Source organism: Prionailurus viverrinus, chromosome D4 (genome assembly GCF_022837055.1).
Source record: "Prionailurus viverrinus isolate Anna chromosome D4, UM_Priviv_1.0, whole genome shotgun sequence".
NCBI classification, from domain to species: Eukaryota; Metazoa; Chordata; class Mammalia; order Carnivora; family Felidae; genus Prionailurus; species Prionailurus viverrinus.
The window spans coordinates 90,026,307-90,039,588 of record NC_062573.1 but is presented as its reverse complement, the minus strand read 5'-3'; the positions used below and the strand labels follow the sequence as shown (position 1 = coordinate 90,039,588).

The window sequence follows — 13,282 nt, the reverse complement described above, 5'->3', positions numbered from 1 at the left end:
CCTGCTCAGGATAAACGCAGCTGTGTTTTCTGCTCCTTGAGATGGTTTGGTGTTCGTCCAACCCCATGAGATTGAGCTTTTGTGAACTGCTTTCAGAACTTGGCAACGAAGTGCATAGTTTTCTTCTTCTGGGAGATCATGCAAACAAGTGTCTTTATTTCCAAGAAGCTCTCTGGCCTGGGCCTTCCACCCTGGAGTTTCAGCTGACCTCTGTAGACTGTGGTCTTTTGGCCAGTTGGTGGCGGAGGAAAAGACTGTCGGGATGACTTTGCCCTGCTACTGTCTTTCTTTCCAGGCCGTGCTCCTGTCACCGAGGAGGAGCCTGGGGAAATGAGTCCCTCCATGCCCTGCTGAGTGGCCGCCACGCACAGAGTGCTTTGTGTGCTGGGCTTGAGACCGAGTACCGTGTCCCTCCCGTAGTTAACCCCGAGCCCAGCTCGTAGAAGAGCCCGGTGCCGTTCTCCTTTGAGGGGATGTGCCCAACAAGTGCGCTAGGGTCAGATGTGTAGATGGTTTTTATGCAGAGTTCTCCTCCACCCCTTTTCGTGTGAGTGTCCCTACCGCGGTGGAGTTTGAACCTAGTGGTACCGAGCGGAGCTCTGTTGGGATTTGAAGGAGGGAGAGTTAGAGGAGACTCCATGGCCCAATTAAACTTCCCGCAGGAGAAGATGCTCGAGCGGGACCTGAAGGAAGGGTGGGAATAGGCGCAAACACTGAGATCAAGCAAGCGGTAGGACAGTGGTTTGGGGGCATTTTTTGTCTATGGGGAGATCTTATAACTATTTTGTAGTTGGCAAAAATTATTTCACGTCTATAGCAGCTTCCTAGAGGGAAAGAGAAATGCCCGGGCGTGGCCATAAGGAGCGATGATTTTCTTTTCTCTGGCAGTCCCTTGGCTGATACCACTTAAGGGATGTTTCTTCCTGAGATTCTCGCAAAGCCAACGGATGATCTTTTTCTCAACCACCCTGATATCTCCTCTTCAAAGGTTTCTCTTAGGTTCCTTCCGTCATCATTCCTCCCGGTGCAGTTTGTGAGCTAGGAAGGTGTTTCCCGCCTTCTGCTCAGAGCATCTCTGTGGGTTGGGTCCCAGCTGGTGGGCCCTTCATCTCCGTCCCCTAGGGTGCTGGGACAGTGGCGGACCAGCCTTTGAACAAGCAGCGGCTGTTTGGGCGTGAACAGTGAGCGGAGGAACCTTCTCCCGCGCTGGGGAGTGTGTGGCGCACGGAGACGTGTGGCCACTGGACATTCTCCTGGTTACGGGACCCTCCTTCCTTTCTTAATGTCTCAGCCCCTGACACAGAGGAGGAGTATTCCAAGCTAACTCTGTGAAGCGTGGCCACGACTGCCGAATTCTTCAGGTGCTTTCAGGATGTTACCATTCAACGCAGGTAGAAATCGAGCATTGTGTAAAAGTGTCTGCCTGCCTCCTTTTCATCTAGTTCTGGCCAGTAGTTTAACAGTGTGGTCGACGCTTTGGCAGAATCCCCCAAGGGCACTTTGGCAGAAGGTGGCCGTCTTGGTTGAAAGAGGCCTCACCTGGCCCTGCCGGGACGAGGCGGAGGAGGCTTGGAGTTGCTGGAAGGGCCATCCCCCCACCTCCTGCGGGATGGCACCGCCGATGGCCCAGCCCCCAGGGGAGACCAGTTCTCGGCCCCTTCAGCGGCCCTCTTTCCAGCACCCAGCACTTTCACTCGTACTCTTCCCTGAGGCAGCCCAGCCCTGGCTCTCCCGGGGCCCCCTTGGTAAACTGTTCTGGTTTCTAAGGGGACCGGAGTTTGCCTTCGTTCCTTCTGACTGCTCTCTTCTCCTGCTGGAACACGCACAGCGCGGAATGAGTGGCTCAATGGAAATCGTAGATCTCCTGGAAAGTGTTTGCCCGTCACCTGATTCTGAAGAGCTGCTCGCTAGAGCTTTGTTTGTTTCAGGGTTTCGTTGTAAGCAGCTTTGTTTTTAGAAGCTGTCTTAGTCATGTCTTACGGTACTGTATCTTTTCCTTCAAATTCTATCTTGGGCTGCTCAACATCCCCCTCATTCTTTTTCTCCCCCAACCTTTTTCTTTTTTTTTTTTTTTTTTTTTTTGAGGGGAAGAAGGGGCATTCCACAAATTCCATATTTTTGCCCTTCCTCTCTTATGGTACATAATATTTAAAATGGAAAGATAATCCTTTCCATAATTCCTAGAGAAAAGTACCTCCGGTTACTTAAAAATGTGTGGAAGATATATAGAGTGTACATCTGGGCCTCCCCTCCCCAGTCAGCGAGGCCTCCGGAAGTAGCCGGGCCTTCCGTTCGCGGTGAGCGGTCGACGCCTCCGCCAGCAGAGGCCTCCTCGCCCCTCGTCCGTTGTCCTTCTGGAAACGCTCTTCATGAGTGCGGGGGCTCTGGCAGGTCTGCCATGGTTATGGTGCAGAGAGTGGAGCTCAGCCCACGTTGGAAGGAATTCTGGTGAGCTACAGACCATTCACGCTCACGTTTAGAGGCTGCTTCGGTAGAGGATCCTGCCTGCTGAAATGCCACGCACCCGCTGGCTCCTTGTGGCCCATCTAACATGAGTGTTAGTCTGACTGAGAACGAGAAGCGTGTAGTGCTTTTGACCCCTGATTAGCAGCTAGGAGGAGGGGAGGGAGGGGAGGGGAGGGAGAGGTCAGGATCCTGCGGAAGGGGGGTGGGGGGGTGGCGGGAAGTTTGAAGAAGCATGTCAGCTGTGGAAATAAGCACATAAACTGTGGCGGGATTTTTATCTGTTATGTTTGGAAAATGAAAACAGTCTTATAACAGACTAGAATATAAAGCTGTATACGGTGTGTGTTGGATTTATAAGGGCATAGATTCAGGGGAACGTTTGTCACGAAGAGGAGGTGTGGGTCTTCCGGAGAGAAAGGGTTAGAAGTGAGCCCTTGTCTCCAAGAAACCACTTCTGTATCAAACAGCAGCTTCAAGTGACGGTCGTGCTTCAGAGGGTTCACCTTCTTTAAGAAACTCTTCTCTTGCCCCCAGCTCAGCCCTCTCCTCCTGCTACAGCCGGGTGTACCAAAGTCTCGCCAACCTCATCCGCTGGTCTGACCAAGTGATGCTGGAAGGGGTGAACTCAGAAGACAAAGAGATGGTCACGACGGTGAAAGGGGTCATCAAGGCTGTGCTGGACGGAGTGAAGGTAGGACACGGGCTGCCAGCGGCCTCCCCGCTGGGCGTCTGTCACACAACAACTTGTTCCCAAGCTTCACGCGTTGGAACGAACGTCTCCGAGCGTCTCTGGTGTTGCTGCCCGGTCCGATGGCCATTTAATTCTCTCTGGGACAGATGGCTCTCAGAGCACTAAAGCCTTTGGCCTGATCGTCTCGATACTGGCAAAGCTGCCAGAAGTAGTCAGCCCTCAGTGAGGCTCTGTGGTACAGCTCTGACCGTGTGTGCCTGCCTGCTAGACAGGACGCAGAGGAAGTTGTCTCTGCACTGACTGGCCGCCAAGCTCTCAGCAAGTCGACCGCCACCGTTTCACATTCTGAGAACTTCTGTGATTCTTGGTAGAAAAGTCGGATTGAGATGAGTAAGGAATGAAACTGGGTCTGACGTTCTGGAATTTACCGGCCAGAGAAGTCGGGAACAGCGTGGTGGGAAATTACGAAACCTAGTTGAGGTGGGAAGCAGAGGCCACAGAGCGCCCGGGATAAACTCTAATTGACACAGTAGGTCCTATGGGTGAGGAGCAAGACAGGATGTAAGTACGAGGTGGCTGAGGGCCTTCGGGTCGGGATTCGTGCCGCGGGCAGTGGGAAAGTGGAGACCTGCTGGTCCGCGAGGCCATGTTAGCAGTGGAAAGAGGGCTAGCCTGGGGCCTGCCCGGCTAGGTTTGAATCCAAGTTCACCACTTACTAGTCTGTGAGCTTAAGCAATCTATTCGGTCTAGGGTTCTACACCTCAATTAACTCATCTGTGAAATGGGTCCGATGATAGTGCCATATATCCTAGGGTTGTGGGAAGTATTAAATTAATACGTGGAAAGCTCTTAGAACAACACCTAGTACATACTAAGCACTCAGACTTTAGCTGCTATTCCTTAGTAATTTTGTGGTGCCAGGTGTGTGCTTTGGAGACCAGTCTCTTGGCTTAGGGGAAGGAAAAAACAGCTGTGTCCTCCTTCTTTCCACGCCCTTCAGTTCAGAGTTGTAGCTGAGGTGCTTAACCTAGGTCCAAGAAAACCTCCTTCACCACTCAGCCGTCCCAGCAGATTCCTAAAAGCTGTCTCCTTGGATTGACGTCCCGCGGAAATTCCGGAGAGTCGAGTAAGGATGCCCAGATGGTAAAAGTCACAGAGGGAAGGCTAAGAAAGCCTTGCTTAGCATTACGACTTGCTCTAGAATGAATCGTGTCGACTGGGGCCACATAAGTAGGGCCGCCGTGTCGGTGGGACGTCAGGAAGCTCATGTAGAGAGAGGCTTGGCTGGATGCCACCACGTCTCGTCTGCTGGCCCAGGCTCTGTGCATTCCCCAGAGCGTATTAGGTCCTGCCATGTCTGTGTGGGCCAGGGCGACTTAAGGGTAAAGGCCCAGAGTGGCCCGTCCTGTAAGGCCTTGTGTCACTTTCCAGATTTTGGAGTGTAGCCATACGCATTTTCCCCGTCGCTTTCCCCTGGAGCTCTTGGAGGTCGGCAGTGCAGAATGAGACGTGACCTGGGTCGCACGTCACCAGCAGAGCGTGTGGAATTCTGGCTCACACACCCCTTGCTCTTCCTGCCCAGGCTTCTGGAAATGCTGTTGTTTTGCAGGTGACATTGTTCAGGTTTCCTTCTACTGAATTATCACGAGATGTGTGAAACAAGTTAGAGTGCCCAAAATAGACGAGATGGAGTTTCTGTGTGTGAAGCTTTGTCACGTTCCCAAGTAACTTAACTTCTCGTTACGGGATCGTTAAAGCACCCCAGTACCCGCTGAAAGGCATGTCGAAAAGAAAACTTTCTCTGATTTTTCAAACTGACCAATGAGAGAGGGAGAGAGAAACCTCCAGATTATGAACCTGTCAGTGTCTGGACAGAAAGAACATTTCCACGATTTTTTTTAAGTTGTTGATTTCGAGAGAGAGAGTGCAAGTGGGGGAGAAGCAGAGAGAGAGGGAGACGGAGAATCCGAAGCAGGCCCTGCACTGTCAGCGCAGAGCCCCGTGTGGGGCTCGAACTCATGAGCCGCGAGATCATGACCTGAGCCGAAACCAAGAGTCAGATGCTCAACCGACTGAGCCACTCGGGTGCCCTTCCACAATTGTTTTTAAAATACTTGACCCAGGGGCGCCTGGGTGGCTCAGTCGTTAGAGCTTCCAGCTCTTGATTTTGACTCGGGTTATGATCCAAGAGCTGTGGGATCGAGCTCTGCACTGAGCATGGTGCCTGCTTGAGATTCCCTCCCTCCCTCCCTCGCTCTCTCCCTCTCTCTTTCTTTCTCTCCTCCCCCTCCCCCTTCACCTCCCCCTCCCATATTTTCCCCCTCCCTCCCCCTCCCAAAATAAGAAAAATAAAAAATACTTGACCCAGAACGAAGACGCTAGGTGATGACCTCTCTGAGTCCACTTTTGTTTCATTTATTCAGGATTCCCTTCTCGAGAGCCTCCTCGGGTGCCAGCCGGTGCCATACGATCGGGAATGTAGTGACACCCCTGCCACAGTCCCTGACCATTAGCTTAGGACCTGCAGAGGGAGAAGGACAGCAGAGCTTGTCATTCTGTAATCATGACGAGGTCTAGTGTTACAAGAGAAAGTGGCACGTGGCCTCACTTGGTCGGGTGTTTGGCTCACCTTCCCCTTTCAGGGTGGTCAGAGACTCTGTCCTGAGGGCGAGACGGGCCAAAGGCAGAAAGGGGTGTGCGGGAGCCGGCCTGCCGCTGGAAGCGTGTTGCAGCTGGAATCGGACGAGGGAGCAGAACGCTGTGCTGTTGGCGTTTGTTGTTGAGATGTCATAGTAGCAACAGCTGACATTTAGTCCCTCCCGATGCTCATAACGACTCCTGCCGTGGGCGTGATCGCCCCTTTGCAGGTGTGGGAACAGGCCGAGGCAGCCCAGTGGTCAGCGGCGAGGTCGTGACTCCCACCCGGGGCTGCCGGACCCCAGACCCCGCGCGCCTCCTGTCACCCTCGGCCTCCCCCCACGTGAGGGAGACCCAGCTTAGCCCAGGGACTGCCTGTGCGTCCCCCCTCGCCGCCAGCCGGCCTCCAGCCCCTCTCCTGTCCCCATCGGGCTGAGGACACCGTATAAGCCTGGGTCGTGGTGGGGTGAGTGAGCCTCAGTTCGCCGGGAGGGACGGGGCCGCGCAGAGATGTGAGGATGTTGTCATCCCGCTCGTAGGAGAGATGTTGCCCCGTGCCTTTAAAGTGACTCACCATCTTCCAAGTAACTCATTCAGTTGTTAAATGGAATTCCTTTTTTGAACGGTCGAAGAAGTATTTTCAAACAGGGTTGCTCTGCTTCTGTCCCTGAATGGGGGGTAGCACCATTTATTATTTAAAGCCCTGAGTAAATGTCACTTGCTAGCTCTGTAACCTTGGGCAAGTGACTTGTGTGAGTTTCGAGTAGATTTTTAAATGTTTACCCTGAAGAACTGGAGAAAGGTCAAGAAAGAGAACGTATATGAAGTATCTGGCCGGTAAGTGCTAGGTGCCCAGTAAATGGCGGGTAGGTACCATTAACCACGGGAATGTTAGCGTCCAGGACGGCTTGCGCCTGCCTGTCTTTGACGGTGCTTGTGGTTCGCTTCCGTGCATCTCCGGTCGAAAGACAGACCTGGCGTTATCACCTGATCTGGCCCGGGCAGGTGCTCTGCTGGTGGGGCCTGAGGCCCAGAGAGGATGGTGGCCATCTAAGGAAGGGATCGAAAGGCCCTCACTTTCCCTAGCACCTGGCTCTCTGCGGCCCTGCTCCTCTGGCTCCAGCGGGTGACCCGGCTTGTCCTTCGGAAGCCAGTGTGCCAGCTCTTCGTGCCCTTCCGTCTAAACATCAGCCTTTCTTCCTGTCTCAGATGCACCGTCTCTCACCCAGCTCCCTGGGCTCTGCTTGCCCCCGTGGCACGCCCTCCCAGGTGTCAGTTCTCAGACCCAGAGCCTCTCTCCCCGGCCTCCAGCTCCCCCCGCCCCTTCACACACACGCTTTTCTTTTTCGACCTTACGCCGACAGCCTTGGAGGAGAGTACCTGCCGTTCTGTCGTCACCACCCGCACTTGCGCTCGTGTTCTGTCCCGGACCCCCTTCGTACCCGTTAACCGACAGAATAGAACAGCCCATTACTCTACGAGCAAAATGGGTTTATTCGGGAATAGCAGACAATTGCAATTCGGGACGGGCAAGTCCAACAAAGAGAGAGGATTATTTTAGGAGGAGGATGCTGGGAGGGGCTGTCCCGACCCGGAGATTGGCAGGAAGGAGTTCAGGGTGAGGGCGGTTTCTCACTGGCCGAGTCGCTGGGGTGGAGGGTTTCTCGTCGGAGACACCGGGTCCGTCCTTCCCGCTGGGCCCGCGATCACGGTGCTCTCCTGGTGAAGGTGCCTCTGCTGGGCTCTGTAAGCGACGATTCCTCCTGTGACTGATGTCATTGGTGTGGCTCCCTTCGTAACCTCCCAGGTCCACTTTTAGTGAGCTTTGCCTGTATCAGTTTTCACTTACAACGGGAATATTTTGTAGGAAGTGTTTTTCTGACTACGTCAGTCAGGATTATGTTCGACTGCAAGAAAATCCACAATAATACTGGCTTTTAAACTTAACTCTCCTTCATGGCCAAGAAGCCCACAGATGGGCAGTCTGAGGCTAATGACATTTTCACAGAATGGTCAGGCATGTGGTCGTCTCCCATCTTGCTTTCCTGCCATCCTTAGTTAGCACATGGAATCCACCTCATGGTCCCGAACAACTGCTCCTGCTCCATCTATCGTGACTGCATTCCAGCGAGTGAGGAGGAAGAGAGAGTAGGAAGGTGCACCCTCTCCGTTTGAGGATGCTTCCTCAAAGACCTCACAGAACTCACTCACACTTCATTGATCACAGCTTGGTCACATGCCCAGCTAAAATTCTGCTAAAGAGGAAGAACAAGTCGTGGGGCAACTTGCTGTCCCTGCCACACTGACATCTCAAATAAGCCATCTCTTTTATTCCTCGTTCAGCCTATTTTTTTATTTTTTGATGAAAACGTTCAAATATCTGCCAAGAGAAAAATGGGGTAATGAAGCCCCATTACATAGCTCTGCGGTTGTTCGCTCCTGGCCAGTCTTGTTCCTCTGCCTGCTCCCCGGGATCGCTGGAAGCAAATCACAGATCCCATGTCCTTCCGCCTGGAAATGCCCGTGCAGAGCTTGAGGCCACGGTGAGCTTTTTCTGCAGAGGGCCAGGGAATAAATACTCGAAGCCTCTCAGGCTACATACCTTCTCTGCTGCCTATGGGTCTCTGTTGCATGTTGTCATTGGTTTATGTAATTTTTTTTTTTTTTTCTTTTTAAAGAATTCTCACCTTGAGGGCCTTACAGAAAGCAAGCCCTGGGCTGGATCCTGCCCGTATGCAGGGCATAGTTTTCTGGTTTTAAACAGTTTGCTTTTCAGTTCAGGGTCCAGATAAAGCCCGTATGCTTCTTAGTCCGTTAACATGCGTCTAAAGATCGCTTTTCTCTGTCTGTTTGTCCTTGCGGCTTACTTGTGTTGTTAGGAAGGGTTACTGCTGTCACAGGTCTCCCACGTTCTGGATTTTGTGCTGATGACATCCAAACAGTGTTGTCTGGCATGGTCCCCTCTCCCCTGAATTCCCTGTGAAACTAGAGGCTGAATCAGTTTCAGGTTTTTGTATTTCGAATGCTCCCTCAGTGCTGCCCTCACCTCCATCAAGAGGCATGTTTCCTTTACTTTTTTTAAAAAAAAACACAAACCTGTTTTAAGTTTATTTATTTACTTATGAGAGAGAGAATGAGTGTGAGCAGGGGAGGAGCAGAGAAAGAGGGAGAGAGATGATCTGAAGCAGGTCCAGCAGAGAGCCCGACGCAGGGCTTGAACTCACGAACCGTGAGATCGTGACCTGAGCTGAAGTTAGACGCTTAACCTACTGAGCCACCCAGGTCCCCCTCCCTTTCTGATATTAGTAGCCATCCATGATTTTTGCCTAGATCTGTTCACTGATTTGGAGCTGCAGAATGATGAGTTTCTAATTCTTCGTGCCGTTCTCTCATTAGCTGGGAAACACTTAAATGACAGACCTCCCTTGTAAACTTACGGTTTTCCTGAGTGATCATTCTCAGAGAAGAGGCAGGATCCATGCTTAAGTCCTTCCTTTCTTTACCAGTTTTCAAAACAGTGCCTGTCTCCTAGCACCCTTTAACATGACCAGTGCGTTGAGCTGTTTAAAATATCATTCTGAACTCATGAATTTACACATGCTGGCCGTGCTCCCACCCACTGTGCTTGTCCCTCTTCCTGGTCCCCAGGCCCCATCTTTGGCCACTGAAAACTTTTTTAGGCTGTTTCCTGAGTTCCTGTGATATGACCCTAGAAGTCTTTGATAGTTTTCTTCGTAGTTGTCTTGGTATGAAAATCTGTTCCAGGCTCTTATCATCTGATAGTTGTTTTGTTTGGGGGTGGTGATACACAGCTTCATTGAGCTGTCATTCCCACACCATATAATTCACCCACTTAAAATGTATATGGTGATTTTTCTTTTTACTATATTCACACACTTGTACAGCCATCACCACGATCCATTTTAGAACATTTTCATCACCTTCAGAAAGTAACTGCCTACCCTTTATGCTCTCCCCTCCCCCCCCCTCATTTCTTGCCATCCCCCACCGCCCAGCCTTAGGCAGCCTGACCTCTATAGGTTTGCCTATTCTAGACATTTCATATAAAAGGAATCGTATACTCTGTGGCCCCTTGAGACCAGCTCCTGTCACTTAGTACAATGGTTTCAGAGTTCACGCGTGCCACAGCGTGTATCGGTACCTCCTTTCTTTTTCTTGCCAAATGATATTCCACTCTGTGGGTGCACCACGTTGCATTGTTTTCTCGTGGCCATTTGGACGTCTGAGTTTCCACCTTTCGGCACCTCTGAGTGAGGCTGCCGCGAACACTCCTGTGCACGTTGTTATGCGGGCGTGTATTTTCATTTCTCTTGGTGGTACACCCAGGAGCACAGCGGCTGGGCCACACGGTAACTCTGGGCTGGAAGCAGCTGCGTCATTTTCTACCCCATCTGCCGTGGATGCGGGCCTCAGCCTCTCCGGCCTCTCCACGGCCTCCATTCCCACCTTTGCTTTTTGGCAGATGTTCATTTCCCTGAGGGCTAATGATATGGAGTCCCTTTTCGTATGCTTATTGGCCGTCTGTGTCTCTCTTTGGAGACATGTCTGTTCAAGTCCTTTGCCCGTTTAAAAAAAGTCTTTCTTTAATCTTTATTTTTGAGAGAGAGAGAGAGCGAGCGCATGAGTGGGGGAGGGACAGAGAGAGAGAGGGAGACACAGACTCCGAAGCAGGCCCCAGGCTCTGAGACATCAGCACAGAGCCCGATGCGGGGCTTGAACTCACAAGAGCAAGTTCATGACCTGAGCCAAAGTCAGATGCTTAACCGACTGAGCCACCCAGGCACCTGCTTTGCCCATTTTTAAATTGGGCTTTCGTTTTATTACTGAGTTATAAGGTACCTTGTACATTGCTTACCACAGAACTGTAATCAGCCGTTCCTTTAGGGAGCCCTGCTTCCCTTTGCTGGGAAGTCCCGTTTAGAGACCACACTGAGGGCTGATGTTCTCATCGCTGCTGGTGGGTCACGCGGTTAGTTTCTGTAAGACAAAACACATCTGGAGTTTCTGCTGGTACTTGCAATTCGCATTCAGCACCACCAGGGTTTTCACTTAGCCTCATCAAACTCGTGTCTTAATTTTTTTCCTCCCACACTGAATCTGAGGTCTCCTCTGGCTGCCTTGTCTTTAGTCCGTTTGAGGAATGACAGCCAGTGTCTTGCGGCTGGAGTGGCCCTCGGAGAGCTGACTTCGGGAGTCCCTCACTGCCCAGCCCACTTGTTCCCCAGTGCTTGCTGCACAGGAGAAGGAGGCCGCCTCCTCTGCTCTGTGGCTGCCTCACCCCTCAGACTCCAGGTGGGAAGGTCCCTTCTTTTCACCATGAAAAAGCTAGACACCCCTGTGATTTCATTCTGCTGCTTCGGTCCAGGAAACTCCCAACCGGCGGCCTCCATGCGGTGTCCTTGGCGAAGGACTTGTCTTAGGACCGCTGAGCAGTAGAGGGGCTCTGTCATGGCCTGAACCCAGAAGACTCACAGGGCCAGAAGGTGACTGAGGATGGACAGCGAGGGGCCGGGGTGAGGGGGGAGCAGGATTGGTGGCCACTGCCCGTAGACTGGTGCGCTTCTCAGGCACGGCGGTGTGAGCCTGGGAGGATTGGCCACGGTGTGGTGCCCACTGGTAGGGGCAGCATGGCAGCCGCTCTTAGGAGCGTTGCCCGTGGCCGCACCTCGTAGGGGCCCTTGTGCGGCCTGTGTGCCCTCTGCCGGACGGGGGCTTTGTCTTAGTGCCAAGGAGGAGATGGGAGGATCACAGCTCGTACTTTGACTTGTTGAAGGTCACTCAAGATGAGAATATCACTATGATCGTTTTCAGCACGAATAAAATGAGCACAGAAATAAAGTATTATGCACTTATAAAGATACTCTTCCCAATACCCTTTGGCTTTTGAAGACTGCTTTTCAGTGGACCGGTCGTTGTCTGGTTCACAGTCACCGGCTGTGCGCACAGTCTGGTCTTTACACACCTGTGCCTCCAGAGGGCTGAAAAGTCTGACGTCCCTCTCGGAAATTCTGCCTTTAGTAGGAGTCAGGCTCTTGCCGCACTGCCCATGGCCAGCTTTGACCGAGATTAGGTTTCTGGTGCAGCAGCCAGACGCGCGCACCTTCTGGAGGTTCCCTTCTGTCTCCTTCTGGGGCCGGAAGGGTGGTAGGGGTGGAAAAGCTGCCTGCCCCTTTTGCCCCCTCCATGAGCCAAGGCTGGCAAACCGGCGGAAGGGAGACTTTCCGCCACCACGTCGTCGTGTGGGAGTTCGGGTGCGCGCTTGTGCCAATGTGCCCATCGTTCCGTGACTCCTGCACCGTTGCTCAGCTGCCCGTCCAGAAAGATGGCATGCTGATCATAATTGCTCGTGAATCAGTGAAGAGTTAGTGGAATTTTCTCCGACGTCAGCCGATGCGAGTACACATACTTCTCTCTGTTCTTCGCCCTGCTTGTGGAAAAGAGTAATGTGAACATGGGCCTTCCAGAATGCTTTGGTCTGGCCCTCTGACCCCCTCTGACACAGCGATGCTCTTCTGTGCAGCCCGGTGACTTGCTCCCCCTCCCACTCCCTGCTTTCTCTCCTCAACCCGTCATCTGTCTCCTTACTTTCAGTCTTGTCCTGGTCGTAATCACCAGCTAGGTAACTAGTGTCCAAGTGCCCATGAGATTTTATTTAACTTGTAAATTGTGAGAACAGGAACATAGGAACATTCTCCTTTCTTTGTCTAGTACTTGACTCTTAGAGATCTTACTTCTGTGTCTCCAAGAATAGGCAGCCGCTGTCCTGTCCTACAGAGTGGGGTGATGCTGATTCCAGCTGTACTGAGCATGCCTTTGGTTGTATTTTCTCGTTTTAATTAGTATTTCAGAAGTCATACGTGTTCATTATAGAAAATTTACAAAAACGCAAAGAAACAAAAGCAAGAAAATTAGGGGTGTTTCATAGCCATACTTTCTTTCTAGATGTGTATTGTTTCCATTAAAAAATTTTTTTTCAGTGTTTGTTTATTTTTGAAAGAGAGCGCATGAGTTAGGGAGAGGCAGAGAGAGAGGGAGATGCAGAATCCAAGGCAGGTTCCAGGCTCTGAGCCGTCAGCACAGAGCCCAGTGAGGGGCTCGAACTCACAGACCGTGAGATCATGACCTGAGCTGAAGTCGGACCCTTAACCGACTGAGCCACCTGGGGGCCCCTTCTTGTTTACGATTTATTTCCAAAACATACTGTATATCTGCCATGGGACCACCTGAAGCTATTTTCCACCAAACATTGTATTACATTTTCTTTCCGTGATATCATATATTCTCATGAGTTTGACTTGTATTGGCAACGTAATGGTCTGTTGCTTGGTTCTGTCGTAATTGACACAATCTGTATCTAATATTAACTATTTAGTTACAGAGCATTGAGTCTAATTTTATCTATTACATATAATGCTGTGATGACCATCCTTTGCAGGTTATTTTTTGCATACATCCATGACGTTTTCC

At 51.6% G+C, this 13,282-nt stretch overlaps 1 protein-coding gene across 16 annotated transcripts in view; it reads left to right on the top strand.

Moving 5' to 3' along the window:
* RAPGEF1 (Rap guanine nucleotide exchange factor 1) overlaps nt 1–13,282 on the top strand; it is a 132,746-nt gene that overhangs the window by 73,060 nt on the left and 46,404 nt on the right. For all 16 annotated transcript variants that reach the window (XR_007146439.1, XM_047830920.1, XM_047830906.1 and 13 more), the window contains one exon: nt 3,001–3,157. Coding sequence is in view for 15 of the 16 variants with exons in the window: in XM_047830920.1 (XP_047686876.1) it covers nt 3,001–3,157 (157 nt within the window). In the remaining variant the exon portion in view is untranslated. The remainder of the gene's footprint in view (nt 1–3,000; nt 3,158–13,282) is intronic.